The 23,300-nt window shown below is 55.5% G+C and overlaps 1 protein-coding gene across 5 annotated transcripts in view; it reads left to right on the top strand.

The window, feature by feature from the left end:
- The first annotated feature begins 603 nt into the window (after positions 1-603).
- Positions 604-23,300, top strand: part of KCNN1 (potassium calcium-activated channel subfamily N member 1) — a 35,429-nt gene continuing 12,732 nt past the window's right edge. For 3 of the 5 annotated variants that reach the window (XR_001897645.2, XR_001897646.2, XM_009193850.2), the window contains exons 1-7: positions 604-791; positions 7,612-8,094; positions 9,025-9,120; positions 15,682-16,100; positions 16,584-16,592; positions 19,353-19,494; positions 22,768-22,878. Coding sequence is in view for 3 of the 5 variants with exons in the window: in XM_009193850.2 (XP_009192114.1) it covers positions 624-791; positions 7,612-8,094; positions 9,025-9,120; positions 15,682-16,100; positions 16,584-16,592; positions 19,353-19,494; positions 22,768-22,878 (1,428 nt within the window). In the remaining 2 variants the exon portion in view is untranslated. Of the gene's footprint in view, positions 792-4,100; positions 4,232-7,611; positions 8,095-9,024; positions 9,121-15,681; positions 16,101-16,583; positions 16,593-19,352; positions 19,495-22,767; positions 22,879-23,300 lie in introns of those variants that run through there. The other 2 variants (XM_009193851.4, XM_003915161.3) reach the window with 2 other exon arrangements.

Here is a 23,300-nt window from a genome sequence, read left to right as displayed (position 1 = left end):
GGTGGCCTGATCCAGACGGGCATCTTTCCTTCCAGAGAAGGTGGCCTCTAACCGAGTGCCCCAGCATGTACCCAGTCCTACCCCTGGAAGCCCCTACACAGGGCTCCCAGGCACCCCCCGCACTTACAATCACCCTAATCCCTCCAAGGCTCCCCTGTGCAGACCTAGACCCCGGAGGAGGTCGTTTGAGGGGCAGGCATTGAGTCGCTTTGCTAAGTTGTCTTACAGCTGATGCTAACGGGGAGGACGGTCCCAGGCGTGCAAAGGTTGACAGAGCTGCAAAGGTTGACAGAGCGCCTGAAGTTTGGGACCTAATTTTGGGGAGGGGGTATAGTTAGGAGGTCCGGAGGGCTGTTGGGGGTGGCGGTTGGAGATTCACCAAGGTCCTCTCCGTCGCACGGGGCAAGAGGGGGAGTTCGAGGTCCAGTCGCACGCTGGGGGATTGCAGGGGGCCCCGGGGAATGTGGGATCTTTAAATATGGGCGGGGCTTGCGGGGTCGTCGAAGGCGGTACCAACCCGGGCTCGGCCAATCGGCGGCGGCTCCCGCGTCGCACCGCCCCCTTCTCTCCCGGCCCGGGCGGGCGCTTGCCCCCCGCCGGGCCCGTGGACTGGGCGGCGGGGGATGCGCCTGCTGCCGCCGCCCCCGGCCCCGCCGCCCCCGGGCCCCGCGCCCGCTCGCTGCTGCCCGCCCCGTCCGCGACCCCGGCTCCGGTCCCCGACCGGGGGTGCGCGGCCGCGCGGGACCCTCTCCCCTCCAGCCTTGTCCACCCGCCCGGGCCGAGCCCAGCAGGTACTGGGTGGGATGGGTGAGGGTGCGGGAGGATCCGGGGTCTGCAGCTCAGTGCGCCCAACGAGGGAGGTACGTCCCGGAGGGGGACGCGGTTTGGGGCAGGGGCCAAGAGGGAGGGTCTCCGTGCGGTCCGGAGCCTAGGGAACAAGGAAAGGTGGGGGGAATGAATGCATGTACATTGCCCGAGTGAGTGAGGATCCACGCACCCTCATCCTGGGAGGGGGAGGTTGCAGGGTTCACTTTGGGGGAGGGCAAAGCTGTGAGTCTCCAAACTCCATAGATAGGGTTGGAGGTCGGGGAGCTCTCAGGGATGGACAGTGACCCGCAATGACTTAGGAATGGGAAGGAGGTGACCCACCACTGGCCCCTGGATCCAGGGGTTGGGGCACTCAGGGAGGGGTCAGGGAGCCGGGTCTTCCAGCTCTCCCCGGACAGAAGTCCCGGACCCATCTCGGGGCACTGCCCCTGCTGTTCTGGAGGGCTGGCCAGCAGATGGGAGTTCCCGAGGCTGGGGTCTGAGCGGAGAGGCTGATGGAGATGCATCAGAATGGAGGGCCCCCGAGGGAGGCAGCCTCCGGGAGGGCAGGCTAATTGCACCCTGCTGGCTGCTAGCAGGCTCCTGGCGGGTGGTGATGGGGGGATCGGGCCGGCAGCCAGCGCCTTGCTGCACTGGCTCCTGGGCGGCCCATGGGACAGGAGGGCAGGCAGTGCCTGTCTGCCCTGCAGAGCTAGGGCCCTAGGAATATTGGGGGAGGGGAGGGGTGGTGGTGATGAGAAGGGGGATCCTCGGAGACCTTCCTCAACCTCAGCAGGGACACCCGGACTCTGGCTGCGCCCGCTGGGGACCCACAACAGGCCCACATGTCCCAGAAGTTTCTGTTGTGTGCTGATCTGGTTGTGGTACCCGGAAACCCCTGGGTGTGCATCTGGGGGCCAGGGGCTGTCTGCCTTGGGGATTGAGGGGCAGGGGGCACCTTCTGTTGGTCCACTTCTGAAGAACAGAAATCAGTGGCACCGAGCTCTTACAGCCTGCAAAGCATTTGCCATGCAAGATCTCACTGTGTTCTGGACACCAACCCTCGTCGTGGGAGTGGGGGGGGCGGCACCATGGGGAACCTTTACAAAGCAGGTGGCCGAGGAGTGGGCAGTAACTTGCTCCCTGGCAGGGGTGCCTGAGGGCCCCTCCTCAGTGGCTGCCTCAACGAACCTGTCATTTGTAAAAATACTCACTGGAGGGCTCTGGAGGCTTGGCTGGGATTCTGTCTCTTCCCATGTCCTGTTGGGTGGGGAATCTAAGGAGCCATCAGCCCTGCTCCCTGCTACCCTCATCCTCTCCTCAAGAGCTCTCTTGGGTCCCCCCAGGCCCACCAGATTCCCCCGGAAGTGTGTGTCTCCAGGGGAGGGTGTGGAGGGGGGTCTCTGCTCATCCCCCCTACCCCAGGCTTCAGGGAAGGGAGATCTCATGACCAGACAGAGTAGTAAAAGTAAGGCAATACTTTCCGGCCCAAATACACCCTGTAGGATGTTTTGTTGTTGTTGTTTGTTAGAGATGGGATATTCCTAGTTGTTCAGGCTGGTCTCGAGCTCCTGGGCTCAATCGATCTCCTGCCTCGGCCTCCCGAGTAGCTGGAACTATAGGTGCATACCTGGCTAATAGGGTTGTATTCCTCACTTGGCAAACCCAGGACTGTTACCCAGAAAAACATACCCTTTCATGGACATCTAAACCTTGGCTGAGGGTTCCCAGGGGCTCCTGGGTCTCTGGGAATCCCTGAGGGTCCCAGGGACTCCAGTGTTAGGCCCAGATTGCAGTGGGGGAGGGGATGTGTACCCAGGAATGGGGAAGGCCCAGGCACTCATCAGTTCTGTGCTCCAAGCTCATGGCTTCTCAAGGGCAGGACCAGGCTGGTTCCCCTCCCAGAAAGCAGACCCTGCCACCTGCCACACTTGGATGGCACTAATTTAGTCCCTGCCTTTCCTGGCTGGATGACCTTGGGCAAAAGGTGCTGAGCTTCTCTGAGCTCTGTCTCCCGTCTGTAAAATGGGAACGAGAATGCCACCTTGCTCACCAGTGGTGATAGGGATTAAATGTGATCATCCTGATCTCAGGCTCAAAACACAGTAAGAGCCCCGTCCACGATAACGTGCTAGATGCTGGGAAAGCCCTCCACCCCTCCACCCCTCCACTCTCTTGGAAGCCACCTGCCATTTCTCTCCTCCTCCCCACCCCCTCCCTGCCCAGGGCACCTTAGGACGCGGCTGCCAGGCAAGGAGGAACATGGCAGACACACGGCTGAATTTGGCCCATGCGTCGGGTGGCTGAGTCACATCCCCAAATTGCATCTTCATTGGTGCGTTTCAGAAGGTCGTTTGCAGAGGCCCTCAGAGGCCCATACCCCCTCTGGGTTCTGTCTGCCCGGCCACCCGCTTCTCTTCCCTGTGCCCCCCGTCCCCAGCCGGGGAAGTTTTGCCCCCTCAGGGGGATGGTGGAAAGGGTGCCTGGGTTTTTCTGGGCTCCCTGGATGAGGGCACGATCTGGGGTCCCTGTGTGCACCCTAGTGCAAGTTCCCAGCCCCACCTGGCAGCCAGCAGACATTCAGGTGGTAGGCAGGGGTTTGAGCCTCGGAGCGGAAGCCCCACCTAAGTATATGTGAGGTTAGGGAAAGATCAGGGCCAAGGTCACAGTTTGAGGCTTCACAAACTGTCAAATGCTGGGCCCACAGGAGACCAGGTCCTATAGGCTGTAAAGTGCTGGGCCGGCAGGAGTTCAGGCCTGATAAACTATGAAGTACCAGGCCACATGAGGCTAGGCCTGATAAACTGGGAAGTGCTGGGTCTGCAGGAGGTCAGGCCTTATAAGCTAAGAAGTGCCTGGTTATAGGAAACCACAGCCTGATTGATGTGATGGATGAGGGTGGGAAGGGGCGGGACAAGTTCTGAGACTCATGAGGTCACCTGACCATCAAAGGAATAACTTTTTTTTATTTTTTTTTGAGACAGGGTCTCACTCTGTCACCCAGGCTGGAATGCAGTGGCGTGATCTCAGCTCACTGCAACCTCCACTTCGCGGGTTCAAGTGATTCTTGTGCCCCAGCCTCCCAAGTAGCTGGGATTATAGGCGCCCACCACCACGCCCAGCTAATTTTTGTATTTTTAGTAGAGACAGGGCTTCACTATGTTGGCCAGGCTGGTCACAAACTCCTGACCTCAGGTGATCCACCTGCCTTGGCCTCCCAAAGTGTTGGGATTACAGGCGTGAGCCACTGTGCCCAGCAGTTTTTACTATGTTGGCCAAGCTGGTCTTGAACTCCTGATCTCAAGTGATCCACCCGCCTCAGCCTCCCAAAGTGCTGAGATTACAGGCGTGAACCACCGTACCCGGCCACGAAGGAATGATTCTTGCACTCCTGTGTGCTGACACCAGTATCTGGAGACACATGGTGAGGGACAGACACAGTGTAGGGGGTGCGGGACAAAGGCACAGGTGGTCCTGCAATGTGTGCGGTGGCCAAAGTCACCCAGCAATGTAGCTCCTTTTATTTTTTTTTCTTTGAGACAGAGTCTCACTCTGTCGCCCAGGCTCCAGGTTGGATTGCAGTGGTGTGATCTCAGCTCACTGCAGCCCCCACCTTCTAGGTTCAGGCGATTCTCCTGCCTTAGCCTCCCGAGTAGCTGGGATTACAGGTGCCCGCCACCACACCTGGCTAATTTTTGTAGTTTTAGTAGAGACAGGGTTTCTCTATGTTGGTCAGGCTGGTCTCAAAACTCCTGATCTCCAGTGATCCGCCCACCTCGGCCTCCGAAAGTGCTGGGATTATAGGTGTGAGCCACCGCGCCCGGCCAGTGTGGCTTATCTTGCTGTGTCCTTGAATGACGGTCTCTTAGTCTGTCACCCCCAGTGGGGGTGGGAAGTGTCCTGCCTGTGCACACAGCTGCCCCCCCCAACCCTTCTCCCAGGCCTGGCACACAGGGGACCCCCCAGCGCACGCTGTTGTGATCATTTCAAAGGGGATAACACTTGGCCTTCCACCCACCCCTGCCCAGCTTGTTGGGAAAATCTCACAAAGGAGCCGGGTCCAGAATCTTCCTTGCAGGGAGAAGGTGTGTCTTCAGGCAGGTTATTTTATTTTACTTTCATTTTTATTTTATTTTATTATTTTATTTTATTTTATTTTTTGAGATGGCGTTTTGCTCTTGTCGCCCAGGCTGGAGTGCAATGGCATGATCTCGGCTCACTGCAACCTCCACCTACCGGGTTCAAGTGATTCTCCTGTCTCAGCCTCCTGAGTAGCTGGAATTACAGGCATGGGCCCACCACGCCTGGCTAATTTTTTGTCTTTTTAGTAGAGACGGGGTTTCACCATGTTGGTCAGGCTGGTCTCGAACCCCTGACCTCAGATGATCTGTCCCCCCTTGGCCTCCCAACATGCTGTGATTCCAGGCGTAAGCCAGCGTGCCCGGCCCAGGCATGTTTTTTCTCTTTTTTTTTTCTCTTTTTTCTTTTCTTTTTTTCTTTTTTTTTGTGACAGAGTCTTGCACTGTCGCCCATGCTGGAATGCATTGGCGCAATCGCTACTCACTGCACGCTGCGCCTCCTGGATTCAAGTTATTCTCCTGCCTCAGCCTCATGAGTAGCTGGGACCACAGGTGCCTGCCACCACACCCGGCTAATTTTGTTTTTGTATTTTCAGTAGAGATGGGGTTTCACTGTGTTAGCCAGGATGGTCTTGATCTCCTGACCTCGTGATCCGCCCACCTCGGCCTCCCAAAGTGCTGGGATTGCAGGCGTGAGCCACTGCGCCCGGCCCCCAGGCAGGTTCTTTCACAACATCGTGCCACAGTTTCCCCATCTGTAAAACTGGCCAAATCCCAGGACCCACTTCTTGGCAGTATTAGGATTCAGGAGAACATTTACATAAAGAATGGAGCCTGGGACCAGGCACAATGGTCCATGCCTGTAATCCCAACACTTAGGGAGGCCAAGGAGGGAGGATCACTGGAGCCCAGGAGTTCAAGACCAGCCGGGGCAATGTAGCAAGACCTGATCTCTACTAGAAATAAAAATAAATCATCTACAGCTGAACACTACATACCACCCTGAACACACCTGATCTCATCTGATGTCGGAAAAATAAATCATTAGCTGGGTGGGGGGGATGGTGCATACCTGTAGTCCTGGCTACTTGGGACGCTGAGGTGGGAGGATCCCTTGAGCCCAGGAGTCCGAGGCTGCAGTGAGTTAGGATCGCCTCACTGCACTCCAGCCTGGGCTACAGAGCAGGTAGGGAGTGCATTTGAGGGTCTGAGATACTGGGCTGGGCAGGGCAGGGGAGAATCTAGCAAGTTGGATCCAGAGACTCAGACAGCCTCATCAGTGCTTTGGTGAGCATGACTGTGTCACCATCAATTGAGGTCCCTCCTCTCACACATGATGCCACAGGGCATTGCTCTGTAATCACACAGGATGCTCTTCAAATAGCCTGGCAGGGAAACTGAGGCTGGCTTGAGGTCAGAGAACCCAGCCAAGCATGTCTTACATCTTACAAAGCCCTGCAGAATTGCTTCTAGATCTTGGAGTTAAATCCTGCATTGCCACACTGGTCCTGGAATCTGTTTAGAGATTATGGATCCCCGCCTGCCCAGGCAGGAGGGAGCCTCAGAATCGCTGTAGCCAGGGTCCCTAATGTCCCATAGGCCACAATGCAGGAGCCTACAAATGCAGCAGGCACAGTGAGGTGAGGTTAACTCATCCAGGAGTCTGAAGGTTGGAAGAGGATAAGTGCAAATGAAAACCACCCTCTAAGCATACCATTGGCCACCCCATCCTCCCAGGCAAGCCCGTTGGTAGATTTCATCTTCCAGCGTTCAGCAAGTGTTTCCTGAGTGTCATCTGTTTGCTAGGCATTGTTCTAGGTACTTGGATACACATAAAGTCAGCAGGCAGGGGTCTGGGAGATAGTGGGGGGCATTCCAGGCAGAGGGCACAGCCTGTGCAAAGGCTCAGAGAAGGATGAACTTGTTGGAATCTGGTGATCGGGAGACCATTGTGGCTGGAGGGATTGGGTCTGGGGAGAGTAAGAAGGATGAGATAGGTGGGAACCAGATACAGAGGGCCCCTTGGCCATAGTGAAGAGTTTGGTGTTTTATTTTATTTGTTTTTGTTTTAGAGATAAGGTCTTGCTATGTTGTCCAGGCTGGATTTAAACTCCCAGGCTCAAGCAGTCCTCCAGTCTCAGCCTCTAAGTAGCTGTGATTACAGGTGTGCACCACCAGGCCCAGCTCTGGAGTTTCTTTGTTCTGTTTGTTTTTTTTTTTTTTTGAGACATAGTCTCACTCTGCCACCCAGGCTGGAGTGCCATGGCATGATCTTGGCTCACTACAGCCTCTGCTTCCTGGGTTCCAGCCATTCTTCTGCCTCAGCCTCCCAAGTAGCTGGGACTACAGGCGTGTACCATTACGCCTGGCTAATTTTTGTACTTTTAGTAGAGACTGGGTCTCGCCATGTTGGCCAGGCTGGTTTCAAACTCCTGACCTCAAGCGATCCTTCTGCCTTGGCCTCCTAAGTAGCTGCAATTACCAGAGCTGCACCACCGTGCCCGGCTCTCTGCCGTTTATTTTTTCAATGAGACAGCACTGGGGAGCCATGGGAGGGCTTTGAGCAGGGGAGGGATTCAGGCTGACTCAGATGTTTCTGGGATGGTAAACCCACGTGCCAGCACTCTGGGCCACTCCCAAACTTAGAACGTTCTGGGATGGGTCCTTGCCTTTCTGGTCAGTAAGCTGGACCCTGCTGTGACCACGTCCCTCTGTCCCCTTGCAGGACAGTGCAGGAGCCCAGCCGCTGAGCCATGCCGGGCCCCGGGCGGCCTGCAGCGAGCGCAACCCCTGCACCCAGGTAGTCATGAACAGCCACAGCTACAATGGCAGCGTGGGGCGGCCGCTGGGCAGCGGGCCAGGCGCCCTGGGACGAGACCCTCCGGACCCCGAGGTCGGCCGCCCCCCGCAGCCCCCGCACAGCCCGGGCCTCCAGGTGGTAGTGGCCAAGAGTGAGCCAGCCCGGCCCTCACCCGGCAGCCCCCGGGGACAGCCCCAGGACCAGGACGATGACGAGGATGATGAGGAAGATGAGGCCGGCAGGCAGAGGGGCTCGGGGAAACCCTCAAATGTGGGCCACCGCCTGGGCCACCGGCGGGCACTCTTCGAGAAGCGGAAGCGCCTCAGCGACTATGCCCTCATTTTTGGCATGTTTGGCATCGTCGTCATGGTGACGGAGACCGAGCTGTCCTGGGGGGTGTACACCAAGGTAGGTGCGGTCCTCCCCCAGGCGCTCCAGGGAGGTTCCACCGGGGCCCACCTAGCTTTCTTGACATGGGGTTGGGGGTGGCAGGACCCCCCAGGAGGTAGGGAGTGTTAGGGGGCTCCTGGAGGTGAGGGCTCCCTGGCCTTCTGCATACCCACCTCCGGGAAGGTAGCAGGGAGGCTGCACGTGGGGAGGGAAGGTGCCAGCCCATTCCCTGGCCAGGTGGCTTAAGGCGGAGGGGGGTTTCCCCCCAGGACAGGGGGTCCCCAGAGTGGGCCTGCTCTGGAGAGCAACAGAACAGCTTCCTCCCCTTCCCAGAGTGAGTGCGTCCAGGTCACAAGCCTGGCTGTGGGTTCCCTCCTGCCACCTGGAGAGAGATCAGGGCTGTGTCAACCTATAAACTGTGAAGTGCTGAGGCTGGATGAGCTCAGACCTTGTGAATTGTGACATGCTGTGCCCATGTGAAGCCAGGCCTTATAAACTGTGACGTGCTGTGCCCATGTGAGGCCAGGCCTTACAAACTATGAAGTGCTGTCCCCATGTGAGGCCAGGCCTTATAAACTGTGAAGTGCTGTCCCCATGTGAGGCCAGGCCTTACAAACTATGACGTGCTGTGCCCATGTGAGGCCAGGCCCCATAAACTGTGAAGCACTGGACACATTTTGCTGTCAGCCTGGTCCCTAGGAATAAGGCCAGGAGAGCACCACTTCCTGAACACAGCACCTGCTGCACGCCCAGCCCTGATAAGCTGTTTCACACACAGTGGCCCCAGGACTGGGGAACTAGCAGAAATTCGGGGTACAGTGGGAGAAGCCACTGGGAAGAGCCCCATTTGGCTGACTCCCATGCCCAGGAGCCAGGGTAGGGGGATGGGAGGGCCGCCTACCCGCCGCCTCCAGCATCTATCCGGTTGTGTCCTCTCTCTTTACCCAGGAGTCTCTGTACTCATTCGCACTCAAATGCCTCATCAGCCTCTCCACGGCGATCCTGCTAGGTCTCGTCGTCCTCTACCATGCCAGGGAGATCCAGGTCAGTGCTGAATGCTGCCAGGAAGCAGCTCCTCTCCTCAAACCCCCGACACCAGCCCACCTTTAATTTTCATTGATTATTTACAAAAAAGAACAGGTAGTGAGAAGTGAGGGGCTGAGCTGGGACTCTGGGACACACGGGTTGTTTCCAGGCTGGAGTGCAGTGGCGCGATCTTGGCTCACTGCAACCTCCGCCTCCTGGGTTCAAGCGATTCTCCTGCCTCAGCCCCCCGAGTAGCTGGAATTACAGGCGCACGGCACCACACCTTGCTAATTTTTGTATTTCTAGTAGAGATGGGGTTTCACCATGTTGGCCAGGCTGGTCTCAAACTCCTGATCTCAAGTGATCCACCTGCCTCAGCCTCCCAAAGTGCTGGGATTGCAGGTGTGAGCCACTACTCCTGGCCTATTTGTTTAGCTTTTGAGACAGGGTCTCACTTGTTGCCCAGACTGGAGTACAGTGATATGGTCATAGCTTTGACCTCCTATGTTCAAGAGATTTTCCTGCCATAGCCTCCCAAGTAGCTGGGACTACAGCTGCACACCACCACACCTGGCTAATTTTTCTATTGTCTTGTCGGTGACTGGCCATATTGCCCAGGCTGACCTCAAACTCGTGGGCTCAAGTGATCGGCCCACCTTACCCTCCCAAAGTGCTAGGACTTTACAGTCGTGAGCCATCATGCCCGGCCGCACATGCATGTTGATAACAGCACTGTCTGCACTAAAAATCATTAATTCTGTGATCCCAGCACTTTGGGATACCAGGTAGGGTGGATCACTTGAGGTCAGCAGTTCAAGACCAGCCTGGTCAACATGGTGAAACTCCGTCTCTACAAAAATACAAAAATTAGACAGGCATGATAGTGGGTGCATGTAATCCCAGCTACTCGGGAGGCTGAGGGGATCACTTGTGCTGGGAGGCGGCGTGTTGCAGTGAGCTGAGAGTTGCATTCAGCCTGGGCAACAGAGCAAGACTCCACCAAAAACCAACAAAGTAGCCAAAGCAGAAACAACGCCCATGGACCATCCGCATGAATGGATAACAAATGTAGTATTCTATACAATGGACAATTATTCAACCTTTTTTTTTTTTGAGGCGGAGTCTCGCCTGTCACTTCAGGCTGGAGGTAGTATGCCGATCCGCTCACTGCAAGCCTCCTCCGGGCCGGGTTCCCGCCATTCTCCTGCCTCAGCCTCCCAAGTAGCTGGGACTACAGGCGCCGCCACCACGCCCGGCTAATTTTTTTGTATTTTTAGTAGAGACGGGGTTTCGTTGTGTTAGCCAGGATGGTCTCGATCTCCTGACCTCGTGATCCACCCGTCTCGGCCTCCCAAAGTGCTGGGATTACAGGCCAACCTTTTTTTTTTTGAGATGGAGTCTCACTCTGTTGCCCAGGCTGGAGTGCAGTGGCGCGATCTTGGCTCACTGCAACTGCCGCCTGAGTTCAAGTGATTGTCCCGCCTCAGTCTCCTGAGTGGCTGGGATTACAGGCACCTGCCACCACGCCTGGCTAATTTTTGTATTTTTAGTGGAGATGGGGTTTTACCATATTGGCCAGGCTGGTCTCGAACTCCTGACCTCAGGTGATCCGCCCACCTCGGCCTCCCGAAGTGCTGGGATTACAAGCGTGAGCCACCGTGCGCAGCCTATTCAACCTTAACGAAAGAATGAAACACCACAACAGAAATGTATTGTCTGAAAGTTCTGGAGCGTGGAAGTCTGAGATCAAGGTGTGAGCAGTGTTGGTTCCCTCTGAGAGCCATGAGACAGAATCCGTTCCAGGCCTCTCTCCTAGCTTTTGGTTGCTGCTGGCAATCTGGGGGATTCTCGGCTTAGGAGATGTGTCACTCCAATCTCTGCCTTGATGATCACATGATGTTCTCCCTTTGAGAATGTCTGTGTCCAAATTTCCTCTTTTTTAGATAAGAACACCAGTCAGTATTGGATTAGGGCCCACTGTAATTAGATGATTCCACTTTTTTTTTTGAGACAGAGTTTCGCTCTGTCACCCACACTGGAATGCAGTGGCTTGATCACGGATCACTGCAGCCTCAGCATCCCGGGCTTACACAGTCCTCCCACCTCAGTCCCCAAGTAGCTGGGATTACAAACACTTGCCATCATGCCTAGCTAAGTTGTAATTTTTTTGCTTTTTTTTTTTTTTTTTTTTTTTTTTTTGTGGAAAGGGGGTCTTACCATGTTGGCCAGACTGGTCTTGAGCTCCTGGGATCAAGCGATCCTCCCGCCTCAGCCTCCCAAAAGTGCTGGGATTTCAGGCGTGAGTCACTACGCCCGGCCTGATTCCAGCTTAACTTCATTTTAACTAGCCGACCTCGTTACAATGACCTCATTTAACGAGACGACTTCTATAAAGACCTTATCTCCATATAAGAGCACATTCCAAGGTACTAGAGGTCAGGATGCCAACATGTCTTTTTCAGCAGAACACGAATCAGCCCGTAACAATTTCTGATACTGAACATGGACGAACCTTAGAAATATGACGCTCAGTGGAAGAACCCAGGCATAAAAGGCCACCAATCTTATGCTTTCGTTTATGTGAAATTTTCAGAAGATGCAAATCCACAGAGACCGAAAGATTAGTGGTTGCCGGGGAGTGGGAAAGGGAGCAACCACTAATGGGGACAGGGCTCCCTTTTGGGGTGATGGAAGTGTTCTGAAATTAGATAGAAGTGGTGCTCGCACAACACTGAATGTACTAAATGCCACTGAATTGTGCACTTTAAATGGGAGCATTGTAGGGTTTGTGAATTTCATATATGTATACTTGCGGGGTTTTTTTTTTGTTTTGTTTTTTGAGATGGCGTCTTGCTCTGTCACCTAGGCTGGAGTGCAGTGGTGCAATCTCAGCTCAACGCAACCTCTGCCTCCTGGATTCAAGTGATTCTCCTGCCTCAGCCTCCCGAGTAGCTGGGATTACAGGCACCTGCCACCACACTTGGCCAATTTTTGTATTTTTCATAGAGAAGGGGTTTCATCAGGTTGGCCAGGCTGGTCTTGAACTCCTGACCTCATGATCCACCCGCCTCGGCCTTCCAAAGTGCTGGGATTACAGGTGTGAGCCACCGCCCAGCCTTTTTTAAAAAAAAAAACAAAAAAAACACAGGATCTCGTTCTGTTGCCCGGGCTGGAGTACAGTGGTGCAGTCAGAGCTCACTGCAGCTTCCACCTCCTGGGATCAAGCAGTCCTTCTGCCTCAGCCTTCCAAGTAGCTGGGACCACAGGCACAGACCACTATGCCCAGCTAAATGTAAAACCTTATATATATAGATATATAGAGATATATAAAATCATATATCTATAAAGACAGGGTTTTCCTGTGTTGCCCAGGCTGGTCTCAAACTCCTGGGCAAGGGTGATCCTCCTGCCTCAGCCTCCCAAAGTGTTGGGATAGGTATGAGCCACTCTGTGACCTGGTTTTGTTTTGTTTTTTTGAGACTGAGTCTCTGCCTATCATTTCAGGCTGGAGTGCAGTGGCTTGATCTCAGCTCACTGCAAGCTCCCATTCTGGTTCACTTTATTCTCCTGCCTCAGCCTCCCAAGTAGCTGGGACTACAGGCTACCACCTCACCGCTAGTTTTTGTATTTTAGTAGAGACGGGGTTTCACCCGTTAGCCAGGATGGTCTCTGACCTCCTGACCTCGGATCCACCTTGTCTCAGCCTCCCAAAGTGCTGGGATGGTAGGCTTGAGCCACCACACCTCGGCCTTGTTTTTGCTTTTTAACTGTAATTCAGGCTGGATACATTGGCTCATGGCTGTAATCCCAATACTTGGGAAGGCCTAGGCAGGAGGATCACTAGTTCCAGGAGTTTGAGAGAGAGATCAGCCTGAGCAACATGGGGAAACACTGTCTCTGCAATTTTTGAGACGGAGTCTCACTGTTCCCAGGCTGGAGTGCAGTGGCGTGATCTTGGCTCACTGCAAGCTCCGCCTCCGGGTTCACGCTTATTCTCCCGCCTCAGCCTCCCAAGTAGCTGGGACCACAGGTGCCCACCACACGCCTCCGGCTAGTTTTTGTATTTTTGTAGACCGGTTTCTACCCATGTTAGCCAGGATAGTCTCGGGATCTCTGACTGCGGATCCTGCCTCCTCCCAGTGCTGGGATTACAGGCTTGAGCCACCACACTCGCCTACAAACATTTTTAAAAAGCCACTGACCAGGCATGCATGCCATCAGTTCCAGCTACTTGGGATGTGGGATCACCTTATTTCCAGAGAGGTCAAGGGCTGCAGTGAGCCGCGACGCCACTGCACACCAGCATGGGGATGAATGACTCCTCTCAAACAAAAAACAAAACAAACAAACAAACAAAACCTGGAAGGACAAGTAATACAGCAAGACCCTCCTCTTGAAAAAAAAAAAAAAAAGAAGGAAGGAGTTAGAGGCCGCAGTAACCTATGATCCCGCTAGAGCAGGACCACCGCTCTCAAACAAAAGGGCGGGGGGCGGGGGAAGGGGCGTGGCCATATTCCTGATGATACCGTTTGCCCAGCCCACATGACACCTGGCTCCAACTGACAGATGTTATAATTCACCACCTTCCTAGGGCTGGCCCTGGACATGGCCAGGGTACCCCATGGAGGGCCCGGGGAGGCAGTGGCGCTGCAGGGTGTCCTTTATGTCAACGCTTTGCGGATGTGCGAGCGGAGGAGGCCCCTAGAACGCGCGGCCGCCACATTTTAAGGAAGTGACTTTTTTTTCTTTTTCTTATTTTAGAATGACTTTATTGCTTCTTATTTTTAAATGACACGTGAAAAAGGAAAAAAAAATGATACTTAGGAGTTATACACACGTTCAGAAGGAAGAGAAAAGTACAGTGAAAGGCTGGGTGCGCACACCTGAAATCTCAACACTTTGGGAGGCTGAGGTGGGAGGACTGCTGGAGCCCAGGAGTTCAAAACCAGCCTGGGCAGACAACAGAGTAAAGTCCCCATCTCTGCATAAATTTCTTTCTTCTTCTTTTCTTTCTTCTTTTTTTGTACCTGTTGCCCAGGCTGGTGTGCAGTGGTGCAATCTTGGCTCACTGCAACCTCTGCCTCCCAGGTTCAAATGATTCTTGTGCTTCAGCCTCCCAAGGCTGAGATTACAGGCATGTGCCACCACACCTGGCTAACTTTTTTGTATTTTTAGTAGAGATGGGGTTTTGCCATGTTGCCTAGGCTGGTGTCAAACTCCTGGCCTCAAGCAGTCCTCCTGCCTCGGCCTCCCAAAGCACTGGGATTACAGGCAGGAGCCACCGCACCCATCCTGTTTCCGCTTTTGGAGGTTGTGAATAGTGCTGTTGTGAATGTGTCTGTCCAAGGGTTTGCTTAAACACTTGTTTTCATTTCTCTTGAGTCTGTCTAGGAGCGGGATTGCTGGGTCATTAGGAACTCTATGTTGAACTTTTTGGGGGAACACTCATCTGATATTTCGTTCGAATTGTGGTCAGTGCTGAGAACTACAGAGTTTTGCATATGAAGTCACATTTCTGACTTCTCTTGGAAAAATTTGAAGCTGGCACGGTTGCTCACACCTGTGATCCCAGCACTCTGGGAGGCTGAGGCAGGAGGACACTTGAGGCCAGGAGTTTTAGACCAGCCTGGGCAAAACAGAGAGACCCCATCTCTGCAGGAAATTTTAAAAATTAGCCAGGTGTGGTGTTGCATGCCTGTAATCCCAGCTCCTCAGGAGGAGGCTGAGGTGGGAGGATCACTTGAGCCCAGGAGGTCAAGACTGCAGTGAGCTGTGATTGCGCCACCGCACTCCAGTCCAGGCACAGAGCAAGACCTTGTCTCCAAAAAAAGGAAAAAGAAAAGAAAAATCCTCGCCAGGCACAGTGGCTCACACCTGTAATCCCAGCACTTTAGGAGGCCAAGGTGGGTGGATCACTTGAGGTCAGGAGTTCGAGACCAGCCTGGCCAACATGCTGAAACCCCGTATCTATTAAAAATACAAAAATTAGCCGGGCGCAGTGGCAGGCGCCTGTAATCCCAGCTATTCGAGAGGCTGAGGCAGGTGAATTGCTTGAACCCGGGAGGCAGAGGTTGCCAAGATCGTCTTCATGGCACCTGAGCCAAGTGAACCAAGATTGCGCCACTGCACTCCAACCTGTGCAACAGAGCAAGACTGTCTCAAGAAAAAGAAAAAGAAAGAAAAGAGCCTGGGCATGGTGGCTCACGCCTGTAATCCCAGCACTTTGGGAGGCCGAGGCGGGCGGATCACGAGGTCAGGCGATCACGGTGAAACTCCGTCTCTACTAAAAATACAAAAAAGTTAGCCGGGCGTGGTGGTGGGAGCCTGTAGTCCCAGCTACTCGGGAGGCCGAGGCAGGAGAATGGCGTGAACCCGGGAGGTGGAGCTTGCAATGAGCAGAGATCGAGCCATTGCACTCTAGCCTGGGCGACAAGAGCAAAACTCCATCTCAAAAAAACAAAAGAAAGAAAAATCCGAGCCTGTGGGGTTTCAGGCCAGGCTGACGTCACTCTCTGGGGTTGGGCGGGGAGCGCGGCGCGTGTCTGACACCCATGGCTGGCTCCCTCCTGCCCTCCACAGTTGTTCATGGTGGACAACGGGGCTGATGACTGGCGCATCGCCATGACCTGCGAGCGCGTGTTCCTCATCTCACTGGAGCTGGCGGTGTGCGCCATTCACCCGGTGCCCGGCCACTACCGCTTCACGTGGACGGCGCGGCTGGCCTTCACGTACGCGCCCTCGGTGGCCGAGGCTGACGTGGATGTGCTGCTGTCCATCCCCATGTTCCTGCGCCTCTACCTGCTGGGCCGGGTGATGCTACTGCACAGCAAAATCTTCACGGACGCCTCGAGCCGCAGCATCGGGGCCCTCAACAAGATCACCTTCAACACGCGCTTTGTCATGAAGACGCTCATGACCATCTGCCCCGGCACGGTGCTGCTGGTCTTCAGCATCTCCTCCTGGATCATCGCAGCCTGGACAGTGCGCGTCTGCGAGAGGTGCGACCCCGCCCCGGGAGCCCCCCCATGCCCCCAGCCCCCGTTTCCCTGGACCTCCGTGCCCATTCATGATTTCACTGACCCTGGGCTCCTCCCGACCCTGGCCATTGCTTCTGTCTCCCCGATTGCAAGACACCCATGGTGCCTCCTGTCTCCCAGTCTGTGGCTTCAGTAATCATCCTCTCTGGGGATCTAGTCCTGTGTCCCCAGCTGCCCTCAACCAGGGAGGGACCCCAGCTCCCTCTCCCTCATCCTCCCCGCCGGGGTCTCCCAAGCCTCCTTCTCCCAGCCCCTCAGCTCCCTGGGAGGCTGACTTCTGATCTCTGGGAGGCTGACTTCTGATCTCTGGGAGGCTGACTTCTGATCTCTGACCCCAGGGGCGCAGGCAGCAGGCACAGGGATGCCTCCCCTTCCCCTCTGTCTCCCACCTCCCACGTTTAACCAGCTTTCATTTTCCCCTCTGCCCGCTCCACTGGACTTTAGGGAAAACATGTGAGTCCCACCCTTGGCTGAGCTGTGTGCGCAGAACAGCCGCTGCCACCGCTGCCGCCATCCCCGACCCGCCAGGAATTTAAGATTAGCTGCCGCAAGGGGAGGGAGGCAGGGAGAACGGGCCAGCAGGGTGGGTCGAGGTCAGTCCCCCCATCTCAGGGACAGGCCGCTCCACTGGGCTTCCTCTCCGAGTCTCAGGGCCCTTGTGTCCGAATGGCGGGGGTTAAGGAAGGGCTTGGCTCTCATGTTGTGTTTGGGCAGCTGACCGCTGCAAGCTCCGATGTTTCCTCCCAAGACTTAAATAGATCTGGGGTGGGCTGGGCGTGGTGGTGGTGCCTGTGATCCCAGCTACTCGGGAGGCTGAGGCAGGAGAATTGCTTGAACCTGGGATGCGGAGGTTGCAGTAAGCTGAGATTGTGCCACTAAACTCCAGTCAAAAAAAAAAAAAGACAAATAAATGGGTCTGGGGTGAAGGAAAACCGGCCGCGCCTTCAGGACCTCCAAACAGGAGGGAGTCTGTTGTGAATACCCCTAGGAGGTGGTAGGCCATCAACCCGATTTACGAAGAGGGAAACTGAGACTCTGGCAGGCAAAGGGACTTGCCAAGGGGCCTGAGTCTGGCGGTCTCAGAGGCAGGAGGGGCTCCGCCAGGCCTGGGGTGTGAGGGTGCCTTATCTGGGAGAGGGTCTCCCTGCCATGCGCCTAGCTGGTGGAGGCCCCGGAGGGGTCCCTGACTGGACCCCTGCTTGCCCTCAGCACCCCATCCTCATCCCTTCACCCAGCCCCCACCCCCCATACCCCCACGGGCCCTGCCTGGGCCTGAGGCCTGGTGCTCAGGGATGAAGGCCCCAGTTTCTCCGGCTGTCAAGGCTTCCAGGGGTCTCCTTGGGCCTTTGATGTTCCCACATGCAGCTCCTACATACCCCTGGTGGGTGGGGTCAGAACTAGAGTTGGGGGTATGGGGTGCCCCTCATCAGGTATCCCTGAGGTCCAAGCTGGGTCCTTGCAGGACTCTGGGGGGGTGGGGCACGGGGCAGGGCCGGCAGGCAGCCAATCCTAAATTCTGAGCCTGGCGACCATGCTTGAAGCCCCCTTGCCTGCCTCGCTCTGACCCACCCCCGCCTCCCGCATGTCCCTCAGCCCTGCTCCTGGGCGGTGCCACGGCACCCCCACCTTATTGCTCTGTCTGGATCTGGGGCTCACCCACCCACCTACTAGAGGGCCCCCCTCGCCCCTCCTGCCCTCTGGGGATCAGGCAGCTTGGGGCTCAGATGTTTTGGTGTAAGATGGGGGTCAGTCAGCTGGGTGCGGTGGCTCACACCTGTAATCCCAGCACTTTGGGAGGCCGAGGCAGGTGGATCACGGGGTCAGGAGATTGAGACCATCCTGGCTAACATGGTGAAACCCTGTCTCTACTAAAAATACAAAAAAAAAAAAAAAAAATTAGCCAGGCGTGGCGGCAGGTGCCTGTAGTCCCACCTACTCGGGAGGCTGAGGCAGGAGAATCGCTTGAACCCAGGAGGTGGAGGTTGCAGTGAGCCAAGATCGTGCCACTACACTCCAGCCTGGGCGACAGAGAGAGACACTGTCTCAAAAAAAAAAAAAAAAAAACAGAAAAGATGGAGTCAGTCCCTGGGCCTTCACCCAGCAAGCATCCTAGAAGCCCAGACCGGAGGTGCCTGGAGTGGCATTCAGTCTCCGCAGGAATGAAGACCCCCAAATGCCAATCTTTGGGGAGCCTCCATCTCCTTCCCGCTGGAGCCTCTGACTCCAGCCCTATCCTTGGGCTCTGTCACCCACTGTGTCTGGCACAGGCCTCCCCTGAAGATCCTGCTCTGTCCAGGCGACTTCCTCGGTGCTACCCCAGTTGACCTCTGACCTTGAATCCCCCAGAGGCTGGCTTGGGGCTCAGATGATCTAAACCCTGCAAAGGAGTGGGTTAGCTGGAAGCCAGGTCAGAGGGGGCCCAGCCCCCAGAAAAAGGCCAAGGGGATTCGGGGACTCAGAGCTGAGCGGGAACAGATCCTAGAGCCACCCCCAGACCCAGAGAGCCAAGCCCTCGGCGCCCTGGCATGGCCACAGGCAGAACCCCTTTGCAGCCTCTCTGGCCGAAGTCCCCAGCCCGGCTGTGACCAGGACTAAGTTCCGTCAGTTTTAAGGCCTTGGGGCCTGTCTCCCTGGGTCCCAAAATGTAGCCCCAGGCCTCTCCCCAGTGCCAAAGCCAATGCCCCTCTCCTGCCAACCCCCAGGTGCAACATGGGCCTGGAGTTGGGGGACTCATGCTGTCCTCCAGTCTATGTCCTTCATATATGGGCGTCCCTTCTTGCTCGAGCCCCAGGTCGTGATCCTCCAGCCTCCCACCTCCTCCAGTCCTCCTACCTCCTTGGGGCCTCGCTGGCTGGGGAAGTTCTTCCTGGTGTCTGACCCGAATCCTTGCCTCCACCTCCTGCCGCTTCTGGTGCTGTGGTCACCCGTCCCCCTGTCTGTGTGTGTCTGTCGTTGGGAGGGGGATTGTATGTTCATACAACCTCACCTGGGCCCCTCTCTGCCCCATCCAGGGAAGCAGCTTGGGGGACAGGTGAAGGGAACGTGGAAGGGCTGTAGGGGAGATGGTGCACCTGTCCTATACCCACAGGACATGGCCCCAACGCAGCCAGGTGGACTCAGGGCCCTGCAGCCCTGGCGCTGCCCCAGGCAGTGTGATGGAGGCAGAGGGGATGGTGTAGACTGAGCCTCCCTCTTCCCACTCTGGCTCCCCAGGTACCACGACAAGCAGGAAGTGACCAGCAACTTCCTGGGGGCCATGTGGCTGATTTCCATCACCTTCCTCTCCATCGGCTACGGCGACATGGTGCCCCACACTTACTGCGGGAAGGGCGTGTGCCTGCTCACTGGCATCATGGTAAGGGCGAGGCTCCATGTGCATGATCCTGGGAGGTCTAGCCAGCTGTCTATTCCACCAGCCCTTGCATACCCCTCGCTGACAGGGTGCTCACCCCATCACGAGCTTTGCCTGATCAGCATCCCTCCGCCTGTCAGTCCACCCCTCCTCTGCTCTGCTCTTTTCCTCTGACATCACGTGGAAGCCACACTCACAGGCTTCCTGAGACATCTCCCTGCGGTCCTTCCAGGCCTAGATATGCAGCTCCCACCACGCCTGCCCAGTAAGAAGCTGTGGTCCACTCTGACCAGAGAGTCATTGTCACCCCTTTATTCTCTACAGCCCGATTTATTCACAGCCTTTGGATCCAGGGCAAGGGGCTTGATGCTGAGGTGCCTTAGTTTCCTTGGCTGTGACCAATGCTACTTCCTCTGCTTTGCAAGGGCTAAGTCGGTTATTTATGTGAGAATCCCAGAACCGTGAATGCCGTGGACACGCTATAAACACCTGCTGCGTGCCGGGCGCAGTGGCTCACGCCTGTAATCCCAGCACTTTGGGAGGCCAAGGTGGGCAGATCACCTGAGGTTGGGAGTTTGAGACCAGCCTGTGACCAACATGGAGAAACCCCATCTCTACTAAAAATACAAAAGTAGCCGGGAGCGGTGGCTCACACCTGTAATCCCGGTACTTTGGAAGGCCAAGGTGGGCGGATCACGAGGTCTGGAGTTCCAGACCAGCCTGGCCAACATGGTGAGACCCTGTCTCTACTAAAAATACAAAATTAGCCGGGCGTGGCGGCAGGCGCCTGTAATCCCAGCTACTAGGGAGGCTGAGGCATGAGAATTGCTTGAACCCAGGAGGCAGAGGTTGCAGTGAGCCGAGATCACGCCATTGCACTCCAGCCTGGACAACCACAGCAAAACTTCATCTCCAAAAAAAAAAAAAAAAGAAACCTGCTGGGCTGTGTCCTCTGCAGCCCAAACCCCCTTCTTTGGCTGACTTTCAGGGTGTTCCCTGAGTCCTCATTTGTCTTTCGTGAGTCGGTGGGCGCAGGCAGCACCCCGTCTCCCCGAAGGATTCTCCAGTCTGCCGTGGGTGCCTGTAAACATCCTTTCATGATCACTGCTTCCTCTTTTCCCTGATTCAGTCATCGGGGTCCCTGTCCATCCCCTCTTTCCAGAACCTTCTTTCTCTCCAGACATGTTTTATGCCCATGCCAACAAATGCTTTTCCATGTTTTACTTTATTCAATTTTATTTTTATGTTTTTATAAAGATGGGGTCTCACTATGTTGCCCAGGCTGGTCATGAACTCCTGGGCTCAAGTGATCCTCCTGCTTGGGCCTCCCAAAGTGCTGGAGTTACAGGCCTGAGCAATTGCACCTGGCCCATGTCCGCCTTTTTTTTTTTTTTTTTTTATTGAGATGGAGTCTCACTCTGTTGCCCAGGCTGTGGTGCAATGGCGCGATCTCGGCTCACTGCAACCTCCACCTCCCGAATTCAAGCCATTCTCCTCTCTCAGCTTCCTGAGTAGCTGGAATTACAGGCGCCTGCCACCAGGCTCAGCTAATTTTTGTATTTTTAGTAGAGATAGGGTTTCATCATGCTGGCCAGTCTGGTCTTGAACTCCTAACCTCAGGTAATCCACCTGCCTCGGCCTCCCAAAGTGCTGGGATTACAGGCGTGACGCCAGCACGCTGGCCCCCCCCTTTTTTTTTTTTTGAGATGGAGCCTCAGTCTGTCGCCCAGGCTGGAGTGCAGTGGCATGATCTCAGCTCACTGCAACCTCCCCCTCCCAGGTTCAAGCGATTCTCCTGCCTCAGCCTCCCGAGTAGCTGGGATGACAGGCACCCGCCACCAGGCCTGGCTAATTTTTGTATTTTTAGTAGAGACGGGGTTTCACTATGTTGACCAGGCTGGTCTCGAACTCTTGACCTCAGGTGATATGCCCACCTCAGCCTCCCAAAGTGCTGGGATTACAGGTGCAAGCTACTGCATCTGGTCTATGTCTGGCTTTTTACTGGCAGCCCAGCATGGATCCCTCCCTGCAGCATCTGTGCGGTACATCGTGCTGTTGCAGAGCCTTTGTCCATTCCTTTTCCTTGCTGTCTAGTATTCTAGGTGGAGGTTTCCAGCAGGTCGCTCTGTCCCAGTTGACAGGGCTTTTCCTGAGAACAGGCTTCTAGGTGCTCTCAAAACCTTTGTCCTGGCCTGGAAACTGAGACAGGGTTTCCTCCGGGAACCTGTGCTTGTGCTCTAGGCCAACCCTGCTCAGGCTCAGGGTGTTGGCATCTAAACTTGCCTGGGGCTGGGCATACTAATGGCTCATGCCTGTAATCCTAGCACTTTGGGAGGCTGAGACAGGTGGATCATTTGAGGCCAGGTGTCGGAGACCAGAATGGGCGACATAGTGAGACCCTATAGCTCTACAAAAAAAAAAAAAAAAAAGGTAGGGGGAGGGGGCAGGCGCAGTGGCTTACACCTGTAATCCCAGCACTTTGGGAGGCCAAGGCAGGTGGATCACCTGTCTGGAGTTCAAGACCAGCCTGACCAACATGGTGAAAACCCCTCTCTAGTATAAACACACACACCCACACACACACACAATTAGCAGGACGTGGTGGTGCACGCTTCTAGTTCCAGCTACTCAGGAGGCTGAGGCAGGAGAATCGCTTGAACCTGGGAGGTAGAGGTTGCAGTGAGCCGAGATTGTGCCACTGCACTCCAGCCTGGGTGACAGAGCGAGACTCCATCTCATAAAAAAAAAAAAAAAAAAAGAGGCCGGGCGCGGTGGCTCAAGCCTGTAATCCCAGCACTTTGGGAGGCCGAGACAGGCCGATCACGAGGTCAGGAGATCGAGACCATCCTGGCTAACACGGTGAAACCCCGTCTCTACTAAAAAATACAAAAAATAGCCGGGCGAGGTGGCGGGCGCCTGTAGTCCCAGCCACTTGGGAGGCTGAGGCAGGAGAATGGCGTGGGGCGGGGGAGCTTGCAGTGAGCTGAGATCCGGCCACTGCACTCCAGCCTGGGCCACAGAGCACGACTCCGTATCAAAAAAAAAAAAAGAAGAAGAAGAATCGTCCTACCTCCTGGAGTTGCTGGGGGTCGAGTGAGCTAATGTGTGGGACATGCTGGGAAACAAGTAGACCTGGAGTCAGTGAGCTCCGCAGATGGAATCCACTCACACTGCTGACTCAGGGAATGGGGAGGCTGCAATCTGGGCAGCCTTCATGGAGGAGGGAGTGACCTCAAGACGGGACGCTGATGTGCCCCCACTCTGCCCCGCACACAGGGAGCTGGCTGTACCGCGCTCGTGGTGGCTGTGGTGGCCCGGAAACTGGAGCTCACTAAGGCTGAGAAGCACGTGCACAACTTCATGATGGACACTCAGCTCACCAAGCGGGTGAGGACCGCGGTTCCCATGGAGGCCGCCTCCTGGCCTTGTCAGTGAGCGTAGAACTTCCCTGCTTTCCTTCTGTATGTGCCGGGCACGCGCATGTGCCCATGGGTTACCATGCAGCCCCATGTGCTGGCTTTGGGAGGCCGAGGCGGGTGGATCACCTAAGGTCAGGAGTTCGAGGCCAGCCTGGCCAACATGGCGCTAACCCATCTCTACTAAAAATACAAAAACTAACGGCATGGCAGGCAGGTGTTTTGCAGTCCACTTTGGGACTGAGGCAGGAGAATTGCTTGAGCCTGGGAAGCAGAGGCTGCAGTAAGCCAAGATGGCACCACTGCACTCCAGCTCTGGTGACAGAGCAAGGCTCTGTCTTAAAAAAAAAAAAAAAAAAGGGTCGTGGCTCACGCCTGCAATCCCAGCACTTT

This window comes from Papio anubis, chromosome 20 (genome assembly GCF_008728515.1).
Source record: "Papio anubis isolate 15944 chromosome 20, Panubis1.0, whole genome shotgun sequence".
NCBI lineage: Eukaryota > Metazoa > Chordata > Mammalia > Primates > Cercopithecidae > Papio > Papio anubis.
The sequence above is the reverse complement of the archived record's forward strand: the minus strand, read 5'-3'. Positions and strand labels throughout refer to the sequence as shown.